Source organism: Equus quagga, chromosome 8, assembly GCF_021613505.1.
Source record: "Equus quagga isolate Etosha38 chromosome 8, UCLA_HA_Equagga_1.0, whole genome shotgun sequence".
In the NCBI taxonomy this organism is placed as follows: Eukaryota; Metazoa; Chordata; class Mammalia; order Perissodactyla; family Equidae; genus Equus; species Equus quagga.
The window spans coordinates 82,666,234-82,686,851 of NC_060274.1; the positions used below are offsets into that span (position 1 = coordinate 82,666,234).

Consider the following 20,618-nt stretch of genomic DNA (forward strand, 5'->3'; position numbering starts at 1 on the left):
TTGCATAAATACATTAATTTCAAAGTTCCCAACTGGTACTTACAGAAAAGATACTTTTATAAATCTGAAGTGAATGGTCTGTATTAACACCAGTCATGTTCCCTTGGTCATTCTCACAGAAGTCAATAAGATTTTTTATATGAAAATCCAAATCATTCAGTTGTCCAGTATTTAAAGACTGCAATAACCTGTTCAATCGATTGCTCTTACCTTGTAAAACAAATTTCAGCTGCTGAACCCATTCTTCAGCATCTTTGGGAGAAGCTGCTGTGAACTAATAAAAAACAAACAATAATAAGAAAAATCACTGCAGTAGAAAGGTATGTTGCATTCTTATCATTTCTTTAAGACCATTAGTAATTCTTTTCATGTCCAACACTACTTTTCTTGCAAGGATGCTTCTTATAATGTACAGTTAATTTTGACAAATTTACGTAATTGAAGCAGAGGATGATGGATTTGGAACTCTGATCAGCAGCTGGCAGCTGTGCAAGAAAAAAAGCTGCTTCTCTTCATCAATGTCAAAGACAGAACTGACGAACAAAATTTGCCCTTGACAATTAGAAGACACCCATGAATTTCTTTAGACTGCTGGGCACAGTTTTCTTAAAAATGTTCTTGTCAGATTCCAACACACTACCTGACAACTTAATTAACTGGCTTTCAACTGCAATCTCAGATATTTAAAACTTATTAAACATACATTCCATATTGATGCTAGCTGATAGCTCTTGAATTGCAGAGCTGATCCGTGTCTTTACCTTCATTTTCTCCCACAACCCTAAGCAATACGATATGCATTAATACTCTGATATTTTTCTTTTGATAACTTACTCTTTCTGCTATGCAATTCTTTTAAGAAATCATACAGTTCTATTAAAACAGATATAAAATGCAACATGTGAAGTAATTGATAAGTTACATATTCACTTGTTCTCTTTCAAGAAGATATCACTTGAACTAATCTGAAATTTTTTTTAAATGTATTTCCTCTCATGTGAATGTTCAATGTACAAAAACTGGTATTTTGTATTATTAACACGTCAGTAAGAGTCGTTTTAACAAAATGTTAATGTCTTTATAAATGAAATCAGAACATTTTATCAACCTAATTCAAAGCAACATAAAAATTCCAACCTGATAGACACGTTTATCAGGAGCAGAGATTTCAAAACAGCAGTCTTTCTTTCCATCCTTCCTAAGAGTGTTATTCATTCTGACATTGTAGCCATCTATTGCAAATTCACCTTTCTGTTGTTTGTCTGTTGAAGATAAAATGAAAGTTAGAATTTCATTTACTATAGTGAATATAAATACTGAGTCGATTACCTTATATTTCTATTTTCTTAGAGTATTTTTGGTCATTATGTTCAAATAATGTTTCTACATATCACTTCTTTTTTTTTTAAAGATTGGCACCTGAGTTAACAACTGTTGCCAATCCTGTGTCTTTTTCCTTTTTTCTCTTCTTCTTCTTCTCCCCAAAGCCCCTCAGTACCTAGTTGTATATTCTAGTTGTAGGTCCTTCTGGTTGTGCTATGTGAGATGCCACCTCAGCATGGCCTGATGAGCAGTGCCACGTCTACGCCCAGGATCTGGACTGGTGCAACCGTGGGCGGCCAAAGCAGAGAGTGTGAACTTAAGCACTCTGCCATGGGGCTGGCCCCTAGATATCACTTTTAATTCTAAAATTATAGAAGTATTTGGGATGGTTGGGTTTAAAAAGGATATCTTACGGAACCAGAAGAAGAGATCTGCAAATAGTGGTTTTATTCAGAAGGAAGTATGGAAATATGACACTTTCATGTAGGGAAACTCCAAGAACTGGAACTTGGACTTGCTAGACAAACCTACTACAAATGTGTGGCTCTTTCAGATTTAGGAAGCCAGTGGAGAAACCTGTCCAGCTGAAAACTTGCTGGGCTTTATTTACCACTATCTCCCCTCATCACCACCCTCTCACGCCCCATCCCCAAAAAAGCTTCTACAACACAACTGTTGTTTAAAAAAAAAAAAATCTCCTAAATTGGTATGAATTGAACTCTATATTTAAAAAGCAAAGCAAAACAAAACAAAACTATTAATTATAAAAGGACTTAGGTGGGGAAAAAGTATTTGGCTGGAAAGGAATGGTAAAGCAAGTACAGAAGCATTAGTTACCAAAACAAAGTAGGTTTCTCCAACAGTCAGTGAACAGTTAGACTAGTAAAGCCTATTTGAATCTCCTATGATGAATAGTCAAAAGAAAAGACGACTTGAGCTTTAGTCAGATATTATTTCAAAGACAAATAAAGTAGGAATACAAAAAAGAATTTAACACTCTGAAACTGAAAATGAAATTAGTCAGCCTTCCTACTCCACCAAGTTATACTCTTTTGATAGAAAAGCTGCACAGCTATGGGTTTACTTCCTAGATTAACACACAATATTAAAGTCATGAGTAAGGACAACTGTCTCTTTTACTGAGCTCAGGGAAAACACAGAAATGCCTCCAATATCGTCGGGTAAAGAGCTCGCTCAGCTCAGTGCACCAATAAAATATTTATCTCCTTTTCTTAAATATACAAATTTAATGTTTTAAGTAACAAATATTTTTAAAAGGTCAATGAGATCATATCTTGTTCAAAACATCAAATGAGAAAGAAATCTGAGTGAGAAATTCCTGAATTAAATCTGGACATTCTAATCATATTTAGTCCTAATTTACATCTTTGGATGATTGAAAAAAGTTTCAAATCCAAAAATCTAAAGTTTGCTTTGTGGAAAAAAGCTTACAACAAACCCTAAGAGGTTCAGAAAAACTATAAAAATTAGGGCAGTATTTCCCAAAGTGTGTTTTATGGGACATTAATAGGTTTCTAGGATCAAATAAGTTTGGGAAATGCTGAATTAAAGTTAAACAGGTTTTGTTAGTCCAGGCCTTCTTGAGACCCTTAATATATTTACATATTGATTGAATTTCTATGAGAAAGATTTAATATGCAGCATTTCCCTAAATTATTTGTCCATGGAACCCTTTATTACCAGAAGACTTTATGGAACTGGTACTCCCAGGACATATTTTGCAAAATACCTAACTAGAAAAATAATATTGGGACAAAAGCATTAAAATAATAAATGGCTAAGCACAGTTGGTTCTTCTTATACTAAGCACTTAAAACAAGCAAGGGAGCAATACAGGCAAAGCTCGTAACACCTTCCTAGACCTTTCCCGTCCTCCCACTGAAATACACACACACACAATACAAGTTTATGTGTTCCAGGAATATTAGTCAATGATCCACTAGATTGCAAAAGGATTTAATTTTCACTGCAAAAAATGGAAGTAGTCAGAGGCAAAATATTAAAAGCCATATAGGACAATTTTGAGAGATTTCTTTAAACTCCCCAGAAAAAAGAGGATTTTCAAGGACCTGATGGAGGAAAGTCACTCCCTTGCTACACAAGGGCTCAATCGCTCCACTCGCTTGGTCCATCTGATCTGAAGCCCATGCTCTCTACCACCAATCTGGGTCTAAAATTCTTGGCGCTATAACATGAGTGGGATGGAAATGCATAACGAGTAGGAGTTTACATCTGGGGATGTAAAATTAGCACTACAAAGACTGAGTTTGGAAGAGCTGCCCGGAGCAGGATACCTTCTTGTGCTAAATTAACTAGGAATGAGAGGACCAGGAAGCCAAATTAGACGACCCCTCCTTAGACTAGCAGATCCATTTTAGGCAAAACCCCCAGAAAAATGCTATGGGGTCTGTATCAGATCTTCTGTTCAAATCGAAGAGGATGATGCAAGCACCCTCTAGTCAGATGAAGCAGAGAGAAGCCACTAATCCAATCTAGAGGTAAGCATCCCAGATTATAGAGACAAGGATAAAAACTATATCCTCATCCAAGGATAAGTGAGAGAGGAAAAGCAAACAAACCAAATGAACACAGGTGCCATAAAAATATTATGTAATATGAAAACATAACATAGCACTCAAGATGTAGAAAGCAAGAGCAAACTATGAGAAACAGAAATAAACTCTAGACAATTGCTTTGCATCTTTTATAAAGTAAAAAAATAAATAATTCTGAAAGAGATAAAAGATGAGACAATGCAATATAAAATAAATAGAGAAATGGCTGAGACAGGTAGAAATTGGAATCAAGCTGGTAAAATAAGGGGAAAATACTTGAACAATAAGGAAATGGAAAATGCAGTAGTAACAAAAGATGTATTAAAGTGTTAAAAAGTTGAAAATTTTGAACACTCTTGAAAAACAGACCAGATATGCCTTTAAAAACTCCCTAATTAGGTAGAAAAAAAGAATAAGGGGGAAGAAGGACAAAAGGGAATATGATAGATCTGGAAGACGGACAAAAATACAACATAAGAAAAAACGAGTGTTCTGGAAGAAGAGTAACAAAATAGTGCCAATAATCAAAGATATAACAAAAGAAAACTTCATTCTGCCCAAGAAAGACCTAAATCTACAGAACAAAAGGTGCTATTGTTTAACCAAGTAAAAATAATAAAAATAAACTAATACCCACACCTTCTCAGCTGATTGTTGAGTTTTTGAGGATAATCGTATAAACATCCAGGTGGGGATTTAGGACGGCACCAGGAAGGTTGGTGAGAACAAAGGGAAATTTCTAACTCTCCCTTAACAGCTTTTGCAAATCCATAACCATAAAATAACTGTATCTCCAATTAGCTAATGTGGGATAGGAAGTTCCAGATATGAAACGGGCAGACATGGCTATGATAAGACTCTGCCCTTCTCCCTTCACATTAGCATCCCTTCTAGACAGAGAAAAACCTTAGCATTAGATGGCAATCCATAATAATTTATATATAGGTTAGTTCCACAGTGCCTTCTGGTATAGTTTCAAGGACGCTTCCTGACTCAAGAAAGATTGTTAAAAATAGTAATATGCCAATCAACTGGGAAATAAGGTCATTTAAGTTCATTTACCCAGAACTGTAAAATACTAATAAAATTTTTTTTTAAGATTTTTTAAATTTTTCCTTTTTCTCCCCAAAGCCCCCCAGTACATAGTTGTGTGTTTTTAGTTGTGGGTCCCTCTAGTTCTGGCATGTGGTATGCCACCTCAGCATGGCTTAATGAGCCGTGCCATGTCCGCGCCCAGGATTCAAACTGGTGAAACCTTGGGCCGCCGAAGCGGAGCGCTCGAACCCAACCACTTGGCCACAGGGCCGGCCCCAGTAATAAGATATTTTATTTAAGTGAACTTCCCAAATAGCAGAAGCTTATTCCTTTAAGTGCCAAAACTCTTTAAAAGGTTAGTTGTCATAACAGAAATCTTTCTGAAATATATACTTCCCTGATTTCTCAAACAATTCTTTTAACACAATTTAACATTTTCTTGGCAATCTAGTAGTATTAATCTGAGTACTAGTTTTTACATTTACAACACATTGATGTGCTCAAGATTTTTGAAGTGTCTGTCTTTCTATTAAATGTCCTCAGTTTCTAGTTCATACTTTAACCTTGCCTATATCACACTGCTCAAATTTAATGTCTACAGAATTGAAGGCTGCCAGGAGAAACTAGATAATGAAATCTACTAAATCAGTAACTTAATTTCACACAATTCTAATTCAGTAGGTTCAAAGTAAAAAGCAGTTGGCTTTGATCTCATACAAAACAAAATGCATGAGGATAATGACAGCTATTTCCTTCTACTTTTTCACTGGCTTTTAGGTTTACAGCTGTGTTCCGGGTTTCTAAGTGTGAAAAAGACAACTCACGTTTACTGAGCTACTATATGCCAGGAATTTAATACAGCATCTCTCATATATACCTTGTAATAATTCTAAGACAGAAGGTGTTTATTATATCCTAAGCACCGATGGGAAAACCAACCTTAAAATGAGCAACTCGCTCACAGCTATACAACCTCTAAGTGGTAAAAGCCAGGACCCTAACCTAAGTCTGATTCCAAAGGCTTGCTTTTCCAAACATTTCACACTGTCTCCTAGAAAGGTGTTTCTCAAAGTATATCTCAAGAATCACCTACGTTAGAATCATCTTCAATGATAGTTTAAAAAGCAGAAATGGGGGCCAGCCCTGTGGCCTAGTTGTTAATTTCAGTGTACTCCACTTCAGTGGCCCAGGTTCGGTTCCTGGACAGACCTACAACACTCGTTGGTGGCCATTCTGTGGCAGTGACCTACATACAAAATAGAGGAAGACTGGCATGGATATGGATGCTAGCATGTTAGCTCAGGGAGAATCTTCCTCAGCAAAAAAAAAAAAAAAAGCAGAAATGGTTACCACTCTGCACTTGCTGTATAGGAATCTCTGGGGATGGGTCCAGAAACCAAGTTTTTAGCAAGCATTCCAGGTGATTTTGATACATGTTAATGTTTGAAAGACCACTGTTCTAGAACATGTAATTTATGAAGTCTCAGTAGAGAAGATAAACTTTATCTTGCACTCCTCCTGTCACTTGGGTCCAACTTTCTCAGCTTGCTTTATGGGATCCTCTACCTTTGCCGATCTCTTAAACAGCCGTGACAGGTTAGGTTCTAAATCCTGCCCTTTTCCCACTTTACAGTTTTCCCTGAGCAACCTCACTCAATTCCAAGGATTAAATTCCTATCAATATGCTTGTAACTCATAATTTTCAGTCTAGCTTCAGAATTGCATATCTCAATCTTCATCTGTTCACTATACACATTTCATCTCTTGAATGCCCTATTAGGTGCAGTGACTATAATATGCCCACAATGGAGATCATCTTATCCACACTCCCCCCAACACTTGTGATCTTTCTTGTTGTGTCCTGCTTCTCAATAAATGGTACCTCCATTAACGGAAGCCTCCAAACCAGAAAACTGAGCACCATTCTTGATTTCTTCCTTTCCTTCATCAACTGCCCTCACCTTCTTTCCCTCCACCCCACTAACACCTACCAAAATCCAATCAGTCCTATTTTTTCTGCAAATATGCTTGCTTTTTCTCCTCTTTGCTAGCTCTCAGAAACTATACTTAAAACACCAACCACTCTCCAACTATTTTAAATACAGTATAAATACAACAAGTAAATAATTCCAAATAATTTAGCATCCCTATAAGTTGTGAGCTTATGTCATTTGAGGATCCCCAGCATCCGAGTATCTTTCCCATTTTAGTCCTGAGATTGCCAAGGGGCAGAGCCAGCACAGAAGCTGGAGGAAGGTAGATTTTCCCTATTCCAGATCAGTCAAGTAGATGCTCCAGCCTAGGACCTAAATCTGAACTGAGTAACCGAAGGATCAGGGGAGAGCTCAGAATCCATTCCTGTGGCAGTGGCATTCACTGATTTGTGGCAGTACACAATGGCAACATCACAAGTCCTGGCTTGGCAGGGCCAGCAGTGTGCCCAAGTTAGACTCCCCCTGGGGGTATGGATTGGGCTGAAGTTCCAGGCACCTTATCTCCTTAGTCCTTGCCTGCTTTCTGAGTCTGGTTGTTTAGCCTTCCAATCAATTCTATCTGAGAGCCAATATTCTCCCAATAATTTCCTTTTCTGCATGGTTAAACAAGGTTGGTCTCTACTGTTTATACCAAGAATGCTAACTTGGTACAAATGGCTAGCAAACAGAAAGATATGCAACGTGTTCAGAAATTTCTGATAATATCTCCTTATATTTAAGAAGGCCTTTCCCCCTTAGTGAATAACTCATGTTACTTCCAGAAGTATTAATGCTTATTAGTAGGAAAGAGGGAAATATGTCCCTTAATACTAAATCCTTCCCTAAACTTTATCAAGCTGATTACCAAGTTGTTCTAGGCCCTCAGTTAAAGATACATGAACATTTTCCTTGTTTATGCAGCTCGCAGAAATACAGCTGCCATTGCTAATTCAGCTACTTGAAATATACTTCTGGAGTGTTGAGTTATACTGTTGAGGAAGTATCAAATTATTACTATTTTAAGTGAAAATACTATATACTATATATATTTGTTACTTAAGAGCCCCAAATGACTCTGAATAATAAACACAGGCAATACTTATGGGTCCGAAGGGAAGCATTTTAGTTAGAATTAAAAGTTTGGCCCATATGATCTGGTGGTAGGAAATTTTAGGCAATTCCAAAACCCTTTTTTTAAAAAATAAAAGTACACGGCAAACATAAGAATCAAGTGGGTTTGTAACACAGCCATACATTTTCAACCATAGATATCAACTTGATTAAAAAACAAGGCAGTATAAGGTAGCTGTGAGTGAATAATAAATATATTACAGGCATTTTTGTAGAATAGGAATTTAAAGCCCTGTTTCTACTTTTTTCCTACCGTTTTTCTCTACAACTGAAATTCAGATAATAATTATGATATGGCCTATTAGACTATCATAACATATAGCTATGGTTAAGATAAACATTACACAGAGAATATCTTAATATCCTATATATATATTACCCTCTTAGAGCCTCCTATGATCATTAGAGAATAAATGACACTGCTCTACTTCTGCAACAGGAAAGTGGATAAAAATCACCTAAGATAACCTGCAGCTCCTTCGTGCACTTAGGTGGTAAACAAACTCTCTGGACTCTCAGCTACTCTCAGATTCAGAACACATCTTGCCTCCAGTCTTACCTTCTCTTGACAGCTGTCAACGTCATCTTTCCAACATCCAATCGAATTTTGTCCTGCCATCTACTTATCTTCAATGCTTAGAAACATTAACTGTCCCTTAGACAGGAAAGATCAAACTCCTGACTAGGGCATGTAACAACTTGTCCCCCATCTCCTCCAAGCTCACCAGCCCTCACTCACCTACTGCCCCAGTGAGCGGGCTCCTGTGTATTATACTGTTTTATGGGTCCTCTGTGCCCAATCCTCTGAGCCAATGTATTATATTGCTTTGCATTAATAATACCTGACACACAGATATCCAAAGAAAGTCTACTGGCATAGATGTATCTATAGACATAGATATATAGCAGTGCACAGTTCGATTTAAAATGTAACTACCTTCAATCTATATATATCTTCAATCTACGTATTGATGTATAGATATATTTTAAACCAAATTGTGTCCTGTTTTATTGCAAACCAACATGATTCATCATCCATCTCTTAAAAAGACTTAGTTTGTACCTGAATATTTCTGCATGTTGATGAAATCCTACTAAATATCAGATGTACATTTTAACTTCTCTACTCTGTAACGGGGTCTCTTAACTACAAAGGCAGAAAATAAAGGCCTTTTATTTAACATTCATTGTGATAAACTTTAAAGTTAACACTTGTATGTTAAAAGCCCCAAAGTCTATAAAATTGCAATAATTTCTGACAAAAAATAGAATTATTCCCATTTTAAAGGAATCACAAAGATATCATCTTTCTTGACACAAAGTTATGGTACAAATTGTTAAAATATCAGAGTTCATTTACAAATTTTATATATATATTCATGACAATTATAAAATGCTGATGCCTTGATCCTGGCATTTGCCTGAGTCAAATGAATCCAGAAAAAAGGAAGCTCTTATGACTGTTACTAAAGTTGTTACAAAACAATAGAACTTCCAACTATAGAAACACTGTTTCACTTTAACAACATCTTTAAAATAGTAAAAGAGAATTATGGTGTTATTTCAACATCAAAACCTACTTTATAATTTTCATCGAAACTGAACAGATATGTCCTATTGTTCCTATCAATGGTGAAGTTGTGAGGGAAATGAGAGAGCAGAGAGGTCAATTTCAAAGAAAAATTTTATTTCCCTGTCAACCTAAAAGTATTGTTATTTTAAATGATCTGTATTAAGCCCAATTTTCGAATTACTTTTATTATATGATTGAAAAGATATTACAATGAAAGAATTACAACCACATGATGTAATAAATAACTTTGATAGACACTTAGAATGACTTGGTAGGACTAAGGCTACTTGCAGATGCCACACACTGGATGGCGCTAGGGTTTTCTTTAATTGGGGAGTGGGGGCAGGAAAACCCCTTAACTGGGAAGAAAAGAGATACTACAAACTAACCCCTTCCCCTTCAAAAGTGGGAAGAGATAAGGTTCACGATGCTGATTTAAGATCATATGGAGGTTAAACAGAAAAAGGGAAAAAAGAACACAAGTTTGGAACAGGTTCCTAAACAAGCCATTATTTACAGGCATGTTAGAAGGTCTGATACCAAGTTGTGGAAAGAGCATAGCTTTGGGGCCAGAGACGTTTGCACTAAATCCTCAGTCACCCTCTCAGCAGCCCTGTGATAACCTCTCCTGACTAGACTAGTTCAGGGTCCTCCTAAATGATCCTGTTCACCCAGGCTCTATCCATTCCAATCCATCCTCCACAATACTATCACAGTTACTTCCTAAAAACCAAATCTGGTCATAGAGCTCTATGCTTAAAGGCCATATATATTCAAGATAAAGTACTTAGCAAAGCCCTTATTCTCATAATGCTCTTGTCAATCTGATCCTAACCCACTTCTTCAGCTTTATGTGCCCCTGCCCCTTACTCACTCAATACTCTGCCTCGATTCCAATTTTAATTTCATCCAAGGTCTTTCGCAACTCAGAATCTCTGTTGTTCCCTTGCCTGGAATGCCCATTTTAGTTTTCTTCACCCAACAAACCCCTACTCATTCTTTAAGGCCCCATGAAGGGTCCTCTCCACTAGGAAGTATTCCCTAACTCCCCTACGCAGTTAGCCAACCCTCCTTTGTGATCCAAAGATATTTTATTTAAATAACTTATTGTACTGCATTGACATGATCAGTTTACTCGCCCACCCCCTCTCTGATCCTGCAACTTGCTCTCTTCCTCTCACTGATACCCACACAACTCGAACTGTGAGTACCTCTAAGGCAGGATTATCTTTGGATCCCCAGTGCCTAGTATCCACCAAGTATCCAATAAATGTTTATCAAATAAAAAAAAAAATGAAGAAATGAGTGAGAGAATGAATGACTACCCTCATGGCAGTCTGAGCATCTAAGACCTAAGAAGTTTGATGAATGAGATTTGTGAGAATCAAAGGAAGAGGACGGAGACAAAAGGATGGATGTGATTTCATAAAGTGATAAAATATGTACTATCTATCTATCTATCTATCTATTTATATATTACTTAAGGGACCCAAATGGCCATGAATAATAAATACAGATAATATTTATGGGTACAAAGGTAAGTGCATTATTCATCCTAGAGGCTGGAACTACTCTTTCTAAGCCATTACTATCTTGATAGGTCAAAATGTTTTTTGGCACACACAGTAAGTTGGAAAATGTGAACTATGTATCTGTCAAACAGTAACAAAGTACAGTTTAACCTAGTAAGTGCTATTCAACTCCTTCTGTGCCTCTATAATCCATTTATCTAAATCCCACTTAGTTGGAGGATTATAGTTCTCATATATCTAAATAACTCTTTCCAAAGTTTAGGTGAATGGTTCACACATACAGTAAACAAGGCTGTACAAATCAGCTATCTGGTTTCACAAAAGAAAATAAAAATTTCATGTGACATGTACATTTTCCTGAAAAGAAAAAGATACAAAGGAAGGAAATTAGTATCACGCCAAATACACAATTAAAAACTGTCTAAAGATAGATTGGTTTTTTCCCTGAGCCCCTAAAAAGAGAAGAACTGGCCAAGAATTCCAAAGGAAGAAGCCAAAAGAGAAAAGAACCACTAAAAACAGATCTGAAACCTCTATGGAAACATGAGGCTTCATAGTAACAGACAGGGAAGAGCTTAAGGAAATATAAAGCTGATCTTCAAATAGCCACATAAAAAGGGAATGCTGGAATAGTAATTTTTAAAAAGCAGTGCTAGTCGAGGTGCCTAAATGGATCAGAAACAGTCAAAATACATAGTAAAAAGAATGTTATTATCACAAGGTCTCATCAATTACAATAGAAATGGGAATTTAACTAATACCTCCCTAAAACTAGAATTTATTTATTGAATTTTAGCATTTGAAATAAACACAAACACTCCTTAGGTTTGGGGAAAACTTGCTAATCTTTGACCTCACAGTTGGTATATACCAGTTAGGACTAGGAGTAGAGGAAACAGGCATTAGTATTCATCGATTCTTAAAGAAATTAGAAATGAGAAGCCTAACTGAACCAAAGTCACAAGGATTTGAAACCTCCCTCCCCTGGTCTTATGAAATAGAAAATATTTCTTTGTAGTAATGTAAGATCTTGATCTCAATTAATAATGCTGCACAAAATTATATTTCTATAATAGTATTGCATGTTTATGACCTATGATAATCCTAACTGAACTTGGACTCTAAGTTTTCTGACAAAATCACCTATTTACCCTTAGCAAAAGAAAGAAGGCTGCCTGTTGGTAGTTGTTTATAGTTTAGAGTTCATTAATGTCATTATTACATTTGAACATTCTGTAAATTGGTGACAGAATGTAAACTAGCCACTAAATTAATTCTTAATTTGTTAATCCCATTAGCCAAAATGTAGGACCAAGTTCTAACATCATGCATGTATTTCAAATTTATCTGAAATACAATAATTACATCTTCCCAGTTTTATAATTAGGGAAAAACTCCTAAAAACTGCAAATAATGCCAAACAAAACATAGATCCCAAACAACATTGATAAGTCACAATTCCACAGAAAATGTTATATTCAGTGACATTGGACTTTTATGACTTTTTTCTCCTTAAGTGTCCTTTCTGGAAATGAATGTTAGTTATTTCTATATGACCCTTACTTTATAGTATTCATCTTCTGACCTGCTTCTCCAAGAAAAAAGGAAAACTAAGAAAGCTTATATTCTTTAAATTTCAATATTTTATGGCTTTATTTGTTCAAATAATGTACTTAAAATTACATGAACTATGACTAAGAGATTTATTAAATAGCAAATGAAGTTACAAAATGTATCTTATTGTTTCTAAATTAACATAGTGACAATAGTGGTTAAGAGCATGGACTCTAACCATCATGCCTAGGTTCAAATCCCAGATCTGTGACCTTAAACAAGTTACTTAACCTCTCTGTCCTCAGTTTTCCAAACAGTAAAATAAATGGCGCTAATAATAGTACCTACCTCACAGAGTGGTAGTTAGACAAGTTAACATAGCTAAAGTGCTTGGAATAGTGACCTCTATATAACTGTTTGCTGTTGTTATTTCATCTGTAAAAGAAGCTGAGACAGGTGTTGCACATATTTCATTTTATCTAACCTTTTCTTTTATAATAATCTGAAGAAAAACATATCTTTCTTCCCTTCAAAATTCTCACAATCCTAATGGTCTTAACTTTTCCAGAAATTCTACAACTATAGCCTAGATGATAAATATTTCCTAAGGTGAAAGACCACATAGATGAGAGTTATCTCACTCTCTTTCCTAATTCAATAAAACACGATGACGTTGACTTTTAGGACATTCTGGAATTTGGAGCATTTGTCAAATAACAAAATAGAATTATAAATTAGTCAGACTATAATTACTAAAATTCTCAGTTATTCTTTCTCCATTTATCTTCAGCTTACTCTGTGCCAAAAAAAGAGGGAGGGGGTAAAATGGCCCCCAAAACTCTCATGCAATAAAAGTTGATACAATTGAACATCAATACTACCTTTATCACTTCCATAATAATAGAACACTGTTTTACTGAGAGCACACCACCGTTTCTGCCACTCAAATCCCAGAAAGCTGTGATCTACAATAAAGTGGAAAAAGGAAGAGTTTAGATAACACACATTACATATGTAAATATGACGCCATTTCCTCCTTGTAAAAGGAAAAAGTAAGTTAACATGATTTCTAGGGTTCCTTTTAGCTCTAAAATTCTCTGACTAATTAAACTTATATCTTCTTTTCCAAAAGACAAACAGAAAACAGAGCTAAAAGGAATAAAGCAAAGCAGAGATGGGGCTGCTACATTTATGGGATCAACTGCACCGCTAACAAACTTTCCTGACAGGGACAGTCAAAAAGGGATTTGACTATACAGTCTTGAGATAAGTGATTCATCTGGGTCTCATTTTCTTATCTGTTATAAAAGGGAGGGGGTTGAAGTTGATCTAGATTATTTCTACTCTTTCAGCTTTAAAATTCAGCTAAGAAAGCTAAGAGAAGCAAATGGACTATAAATAGAAAGGCTCAAAGGAACTAACCGAGAGATAAGCAGAATGGTAATGAAGAGACTTTCTGCTTTTTATGTCCCATTTCATAACACCACCTCCATATTTCATCTCCATTAAATATTGGTGTTGAAAGAGTGAGACCATATGGTCAACTCCCAATTATCATAGCCAATGGAGAGGAACACTGAATGAATAACAGAAAATGGCAGACAACATGCCGGGCTTGATCTGAACCACAGCAGACCTGGTGTATGCCAGGTCAGGTGCAGGATAACCTGCTGCTCAGCTGGGTGGGATAACAGTGAGAAATCCCATCCTTGAGAATACAGTCATGGCCCACAGCCTTCCACTAACAGGCAGGAAATAGCTCCTGAATCATTTACAAATAACTGAGGTTGACAAGTAAAACCCTGACCAAATGTTTTATTATTAAAAATGATCTAGAACTAGAGTCTGTATTTGATGGTCTGGATAATGTCATCCAGATTTTTCTTGGAGTCTTAAAACTCTTCAATCACCTAAACAGAATATTGGCTCCACATGTTTACTGCAAGCACGTTTTATCTGAGGATAAAACCACTTTTAGATTTTCCATTAGAATCTTACGGTTTACCTTTTCTGCGTTTTTCAAGGTAGCCAGCCTTGAAAACACAAGGAAGGTCCTGTGCAGCAATTGGAGGAAACTGGTTTCCTGTGGGAAGTAGGAGAGGGAAAAAAAAGGAGTGAGAAATCCATTTCAGAAAAGCCAAGTACCAGATCTGATTAGATTCAGTGTACTTTTAATTACCCAAATTAATTAAATCCAAGCCTGGTAGCTTTGTTTCAGATCCAGTCCATAGACAAGGCCCTCTCCTCCTCCTGTACATCTCAAGAGCAAAAAAGTATTCTATACTCCTATATCTTAATATATTATGCTCCCCCAAATACAGTAATATTATGAAACAACGATCGCTGAAGGGCAATACTTCTCGACCTACACTCTGTAAAGAAAGGACTAGGAAACTATTAAAAATAAATGCAAAGACAAAGAGAAGTTAAGAATTTCACATAAATCATATAAGCCTCTTTACATTTATAGTGGATAAACAATTTTGCATATTGACTCTTACCTGCATATCCCTATTCCTACCAAGGAAAAACAAAAGATTTCTCCCCAAACTTGAATGCTAAAATTTGTTTCTCTGAGTCCAAAGCAAATATTCTCTCTTCCTAATTGTACTCACAGACGTTGAGTACAGACGTTCAACTGAATGAGTATGCTTTAGGTTTTTTTAGGGCATTTGAGAGTCTAAAACTAGGTAGATAGATCTGATAGAACTATCATAAATGACTAATAGATGCCTACAAAAAATTCAAAGATTAAGCCAAAAGTTAAGTCAATTAGAAATCACATATTCATGGTCATAGATGATAGGTTATTGCATAATTGCACAAGTGTTCGATATTTTTATAAACTTCATTAGAAATATAATACAGATATCTCAGCATTTTACTAGAAGTCTAACAAGTGAAAACAACCAATCTAATGAAAGTTTCCACGGATTACACACAGTGGAAATAGTTTCAATATAGTTTATGATAAAAAAAGTGTTTTGATAGGGAGCTTATTAAATACAACTTGATCACAGAATTACCAGCTGGGTTTTTTAAAATATGGGGATCATGGTAGCAGTGATAAAACCATAGATATTTTTCCTTAAGAAATAAAGCTTAAAATTGAAGCACTAATTTAAGTTCCCTGATAGATCAATTTCACTCAGTAAACATAAAACAATATCATTAAAATATATTTAAAATAGAGCACCAATTTTGAAATGTATATAAAGTTTTAGGGAAAGCCAGTATAAATACTTGAATAATTGTTCAATAAATGGATCCATGTTTCTTTTTTTTTCAGAATAAACTTGATCTATACAAAGGAAGAAGCTATTTACTATAATATTTTTGTATATAAAAATCACATACAAATCTCCATAATATACAAAGAACTCACACTGCTTAACAACAAAAAAACAAACAACCCAATCAAAAAATGGGCAGAGGACATGAACAGACATTTCTCAAAAGAAGATATGAATATGGCCAATAGACACATGAAAAGATGTTCATCATCGCTAATCATCAGGGAAATGCAAATCAAAACTACACTAAGATATCACCTTACACCCGTTAGATTGGCAAAAACATCCAAAACCAAGAGCGACAAATGTTGGAGAGGTTGTGGAGAAAAAGGAACCCTCATACACTGTTGGTGGGAATGCAAACTGGTACAGCCACTATGGAAAACAGTATGGAGATTTCTCAAAAAGTTAAAAATAGAAATACCCTATGACCCAGCCATCCCATTACTGGGTATCTATCCTAAGAACCTGATATCAGAAATCTCAAGAGTCCATTGCACCCCTATGTTCATCGCAGCATTATTTACAATAGCCAAGACGTGGAACCAGCCTACATGCCCAGAAACTGATGATTGGATAAAGAAGATGTGGTATATATACACAATGGAATACTACTCAGCCATAAAAAAAGACAAAATTGGCCCATTCACAACAACGTGGATGGACCTCGAGGGTATTATGTTAAGTGAAATAAGCCAGTCAGAGAAAGACGAACTCTATATGACTCCACCCATAGGTGGAAATTAGTATATTGATAAGGAGATCTGATCGGTGGTTACCAGGGAAAAGGGGGGGTGGGGGGAGGGCACAGAGGGGGAAGTGGTGTACCCACAACATGACTAACAAAAATGTACAACTGAAATCTCACAAGGTTGTAATCTATCATAACATTAATAAAAAAAAAAATCACATACAGAAATCTTATCTATGTGAACAGGTCCTAGTCAACCACTAAATTAAAGAGGGTGACTGTGGTTTGATTTTTTTTTTTAAAAGAAAAAAATGATTAATAGCACTTTTTTATTAACCTAGGTTACTGACAAAAAAGTAAATATGGAAATATTATATCACATAAGAATATGAAATTCTAGCTAATATAAAATCATTTAGGAAAATTTCCTTTCTAAATAAGATTCCTGAAAATAAAGTACTTACTTCTCCAACTAAGCAAGACCATAGTTTACTGTCTGTGGAAGTTTGCTTGTGCTCAGGCTTTTTTTTAACTGGCCTGTAGAGTTCTTAAGTCAACCACACAAAATCTCTTTGCGAGAAACATCATATCACATCATCTTAGAACGAGAAAGCAAATATATTCATGATATATTTTAGTATGATTATTGTGTGTCATGAAAAAATTTACAAGCAATTTGTCCACAGTGGTAAAAACAAGAATATTCACTGCAAATATCCTATAAATAATTTTATGTCTTTAAGATGATGGAAATAAACTCCTAAGCACTGTCCATTTAGGATGAAATTAAACTACAGAAGGAAGAGGACATGGGAAGGAATTAATTACCTCCACTTGGCTAGATAAGGCTCATTGAGAAGTAGTCCTATGACCCACTCACTTCCATTCGGCATAATAAATGTTCTAAATTAACCCTCTCAAACTTAAGAAGAAACTTTAAACTATTCTGAAGAGAAATGGGCACCTTTAACATAGCTTTGAACTTTAAAAAGTTACTGGTCAGAAAAAAAAGGAGCAGGAGAAAAAGAAGAGGAGGAGGAACAGGAGGGAAATTAGAATTTACTAGGGTGAATATATCTATTACCAGAGGCTTTTGCTTTAAGAAAATGTTGATTAAATTTCCACCTGATAAATCACAATAAAGTTTAATGTCACAAGCAATACTTATTCTGAATTCTAAATTCATGTTTCTAATATATAACCTTTTATTTCATTCCTAAAGTGGAAAAAAAGCAAGTTTTCTAACTGAAATTTCATTTTTCTAAATCTTTTTTGCTATTTGTCCAATATCTAGGATTTGTTCAAGACACATGCAAAATTTTTTTTAAAAAGTTTAATAGTAATACCTTTAGATTTTAAGTTCTTAGAAGAACCATTTGATTTCTATAGAATCATAAACATACCAAAACAATACTTTTAGATGGTAGAAATTGAAAACTTGTAACATGACATAAAAAGTAGTAATTCCTCTTCAAAAAACATGAATTATCACATAATTCAGACCTCATACCACTATACCAACAATTATCAATAGTACATCACCATTGAGGAAGATTCACATTGATCAAAAGAATTAAGACTATATAAATGCAGGTATAATGATACATGAAGAAAAGGAAGGTAAGGCTCTTTACAAACCTATCTGAGCTGCCAAACGTTTGCCAAACACCACAATTACATTATCTCACCATGGGAAACTATGCAACACAGCCAATCACAGCACATTCCAACAAATTCACAACACCTTATCAGCTCTGCTTCACTATCAAAACTCACACCCTTGTCCCAAAAGTAAGTTTAGCACCCAGCCTTAATCCTTTAGCACAATAGTAGGCATTCAGTAAATATTGGCTTTTATTAATTGTTATAATTAAATATTACTATTATATGTTAGTATAACTGTAACTAGTAATTCAAATGAATAGATGCCAATGTGAATGTAAAACTATTTAATGTTGCTTAGAGAATTTTACCTGGAAAGATGGAAAAAAGTATGATTTGGTAATTGCACAAGTTAAGCATTGCAGTTATTTTAAAAGCAGTTCAAAGGTTTCCTTCTGCTTAGGTGAAAGTGGTTGATGAAGAAATTATATCCTAACCAAGGGGAGAAAAAAAATAAACCTATACTCTACGGCAGCCTATTTATAGTGCAGACAATTACTACATGGGCTTGCTTAAGTGGCAAAAGTTTTCAGTACCCTGAAGAAATAAGCATATACTGACAAAGACTAGTCTTTTTTTTTATAAAATGAGCATGTATTTCTTATAGAACAGTCCTACTCTTCTAAAGCGGGTCAAAATATTAGACCTTAAAATTAACACCCTACAAGAGTAGGCAAGGAATGGGTCTTCTCCAACTTGCAATTTCTGAATCTGAAACATGCAAAATGATAACAAGATCACAAGGAATTCAAATAAACATGCAGCAACTCCTAGCAACTCAATGGGAAAAAGGCTGCAGTAGTGTACTCCAAATTTCTTACACTTAGTTTGGTATTTTATTCACAAGGTCACTGTTTAAAAGACAACTCAAGAGTTCTGGAATGTGTCTTGAAACTTTTGCTTTAAAACCAAACTGTGTAGGGGCCGGCTCCGTGGCCGAGTGGTTAAGTTCGCATGCTCCGCTGTGGCAGCCCAGGTTTCGGATCCTGGGCGAGGACATGGCACCGCTCGTCAGGCCACATTGAGGTGGCATCCCACATCCCACAACTAGAAGGACCTGCAACTAAGATATACAACTGTGTACAGGGGAGGGTTTGAGGAGATAAAGCAGAAGAAAAAAAAAGGAAGATCGGCAACAGTTGTTAGCCCAGGTGCCAATCTTTGGAAAACAAACAAAAAAAAACTGTGTATATAGTGGACACAGTCTACTAGCAAGCTAAAGGAATGGGTTCTAGAATCTGAAAAATAGAGAAGAATAGAAAAGTATGAAAGTCAAAAACAAATTACCTAAAAACTAAGGTATCACCCAATCTTGGCAATTTTATGAACCTATTGCTTTAACTTTTTTCCTTGACTCTAGGATGAAAAACAGTGGAATGCTTAAACATCTGTAATGTATTTAAGAAATAAGGTTTTTGTTTTAAAGATTTTATTTTTCCTTTTTCTCCCCAAAGCCCCGGCACATACCTGTGTACTTTTAGTTGTGGGTCCTTCTAGTTGTGGTATGTGGGATGCCGCCTCAGCATGGCCTGATGAACGGTGCCATGTCTGTGCCCAGGATTTGAACTGGTGAAACCCCAGGCCATTGAAGTGGAGCATGCAGACTTAACCACTAGGCCATGGGGCTGGCCCCAAGAAATGTTTTATCTTTTAAAAAGTTTTAACTATTAAAAATAATTATTTCAAAGGGAAAAATAATTATTTTAATTTCAGAGAAAAATATGAATTTTCTTTGGCAGGAACTATCATTAGGGCATATTTCAGATGTTAGATTGGTTGGGTATAAGACCAGTCTTGGCATTAGCAAGGTGGACACCTGAATTACTGTATGTAGGATAAAGGATGGTGGAAAAGTAGGTCCATATCATAAAATGCTTTACTTGGAAGAAAAGGCCTTGAACAGCATGAAAATTCCTAGGAGAGGGGAGTGAGGGCGATGAAGAGAGTTAAGAGTTAGGGGGAGAAAGAGTTAGAGGGAAGAGAGGAATCCAATCATCCTTTCTTTTTTGTACCTCTTTTCTCAAAATAATCTAAATTACCAAACTTTGTTTAATTTACAATTTTGTCCGGCACTAGTTGTCTCAATGCGCTATTCCTGGACCTTCTCCAAGACTGTCACGTCTCCTAATCCCTCCTCCCTGACACACGCAGACACACGCAGACACACACTTACATTAACTATATCCCAGTCTGTTACCTCTTTAAATGCATTTATTTTTCTAAGACTTACAGTCAGGCATCACTTCCAGAGTGCAATTTAAAGCAAAGATTTTTC

At 35.7% G+C, this 20,618-nt stretch overlaps 1 protein-coding gene across 1 annotated transcript in view; it reads right to left on the bottom strand.

Moving 5' to 3' along the window:
- SKAP2 (src kinase associated phosphoprotein 2) overlaps window positions 1–20,618 on the bottom strand; it is a 169,456-nt gene that overhangs the window by 52,273 nt on the left and 96,565 nt on the right. The window contains exons 5-8 of the mRNA XM_046670360.1: window positions 14,703–14,780; window positions 13,579–13,662; window positions 1,138–1,262; window positions 211–274 (exon numbers count right to left, since the gene is read on the bottom strand). Coding sequence (XP_046526316.1) covers window positions 211–274; window positions 1,138–1,262; window positions 13,579–13,662; window positions 14,703–14,780 — 351 coding nt within the window. The remainder of the gene's footprint in view (window positions 1–210; window positions 275–1,137; window positions 1,263–13,578; window positions 13,663–14,702; window positions 14,781–20,618) is intronic.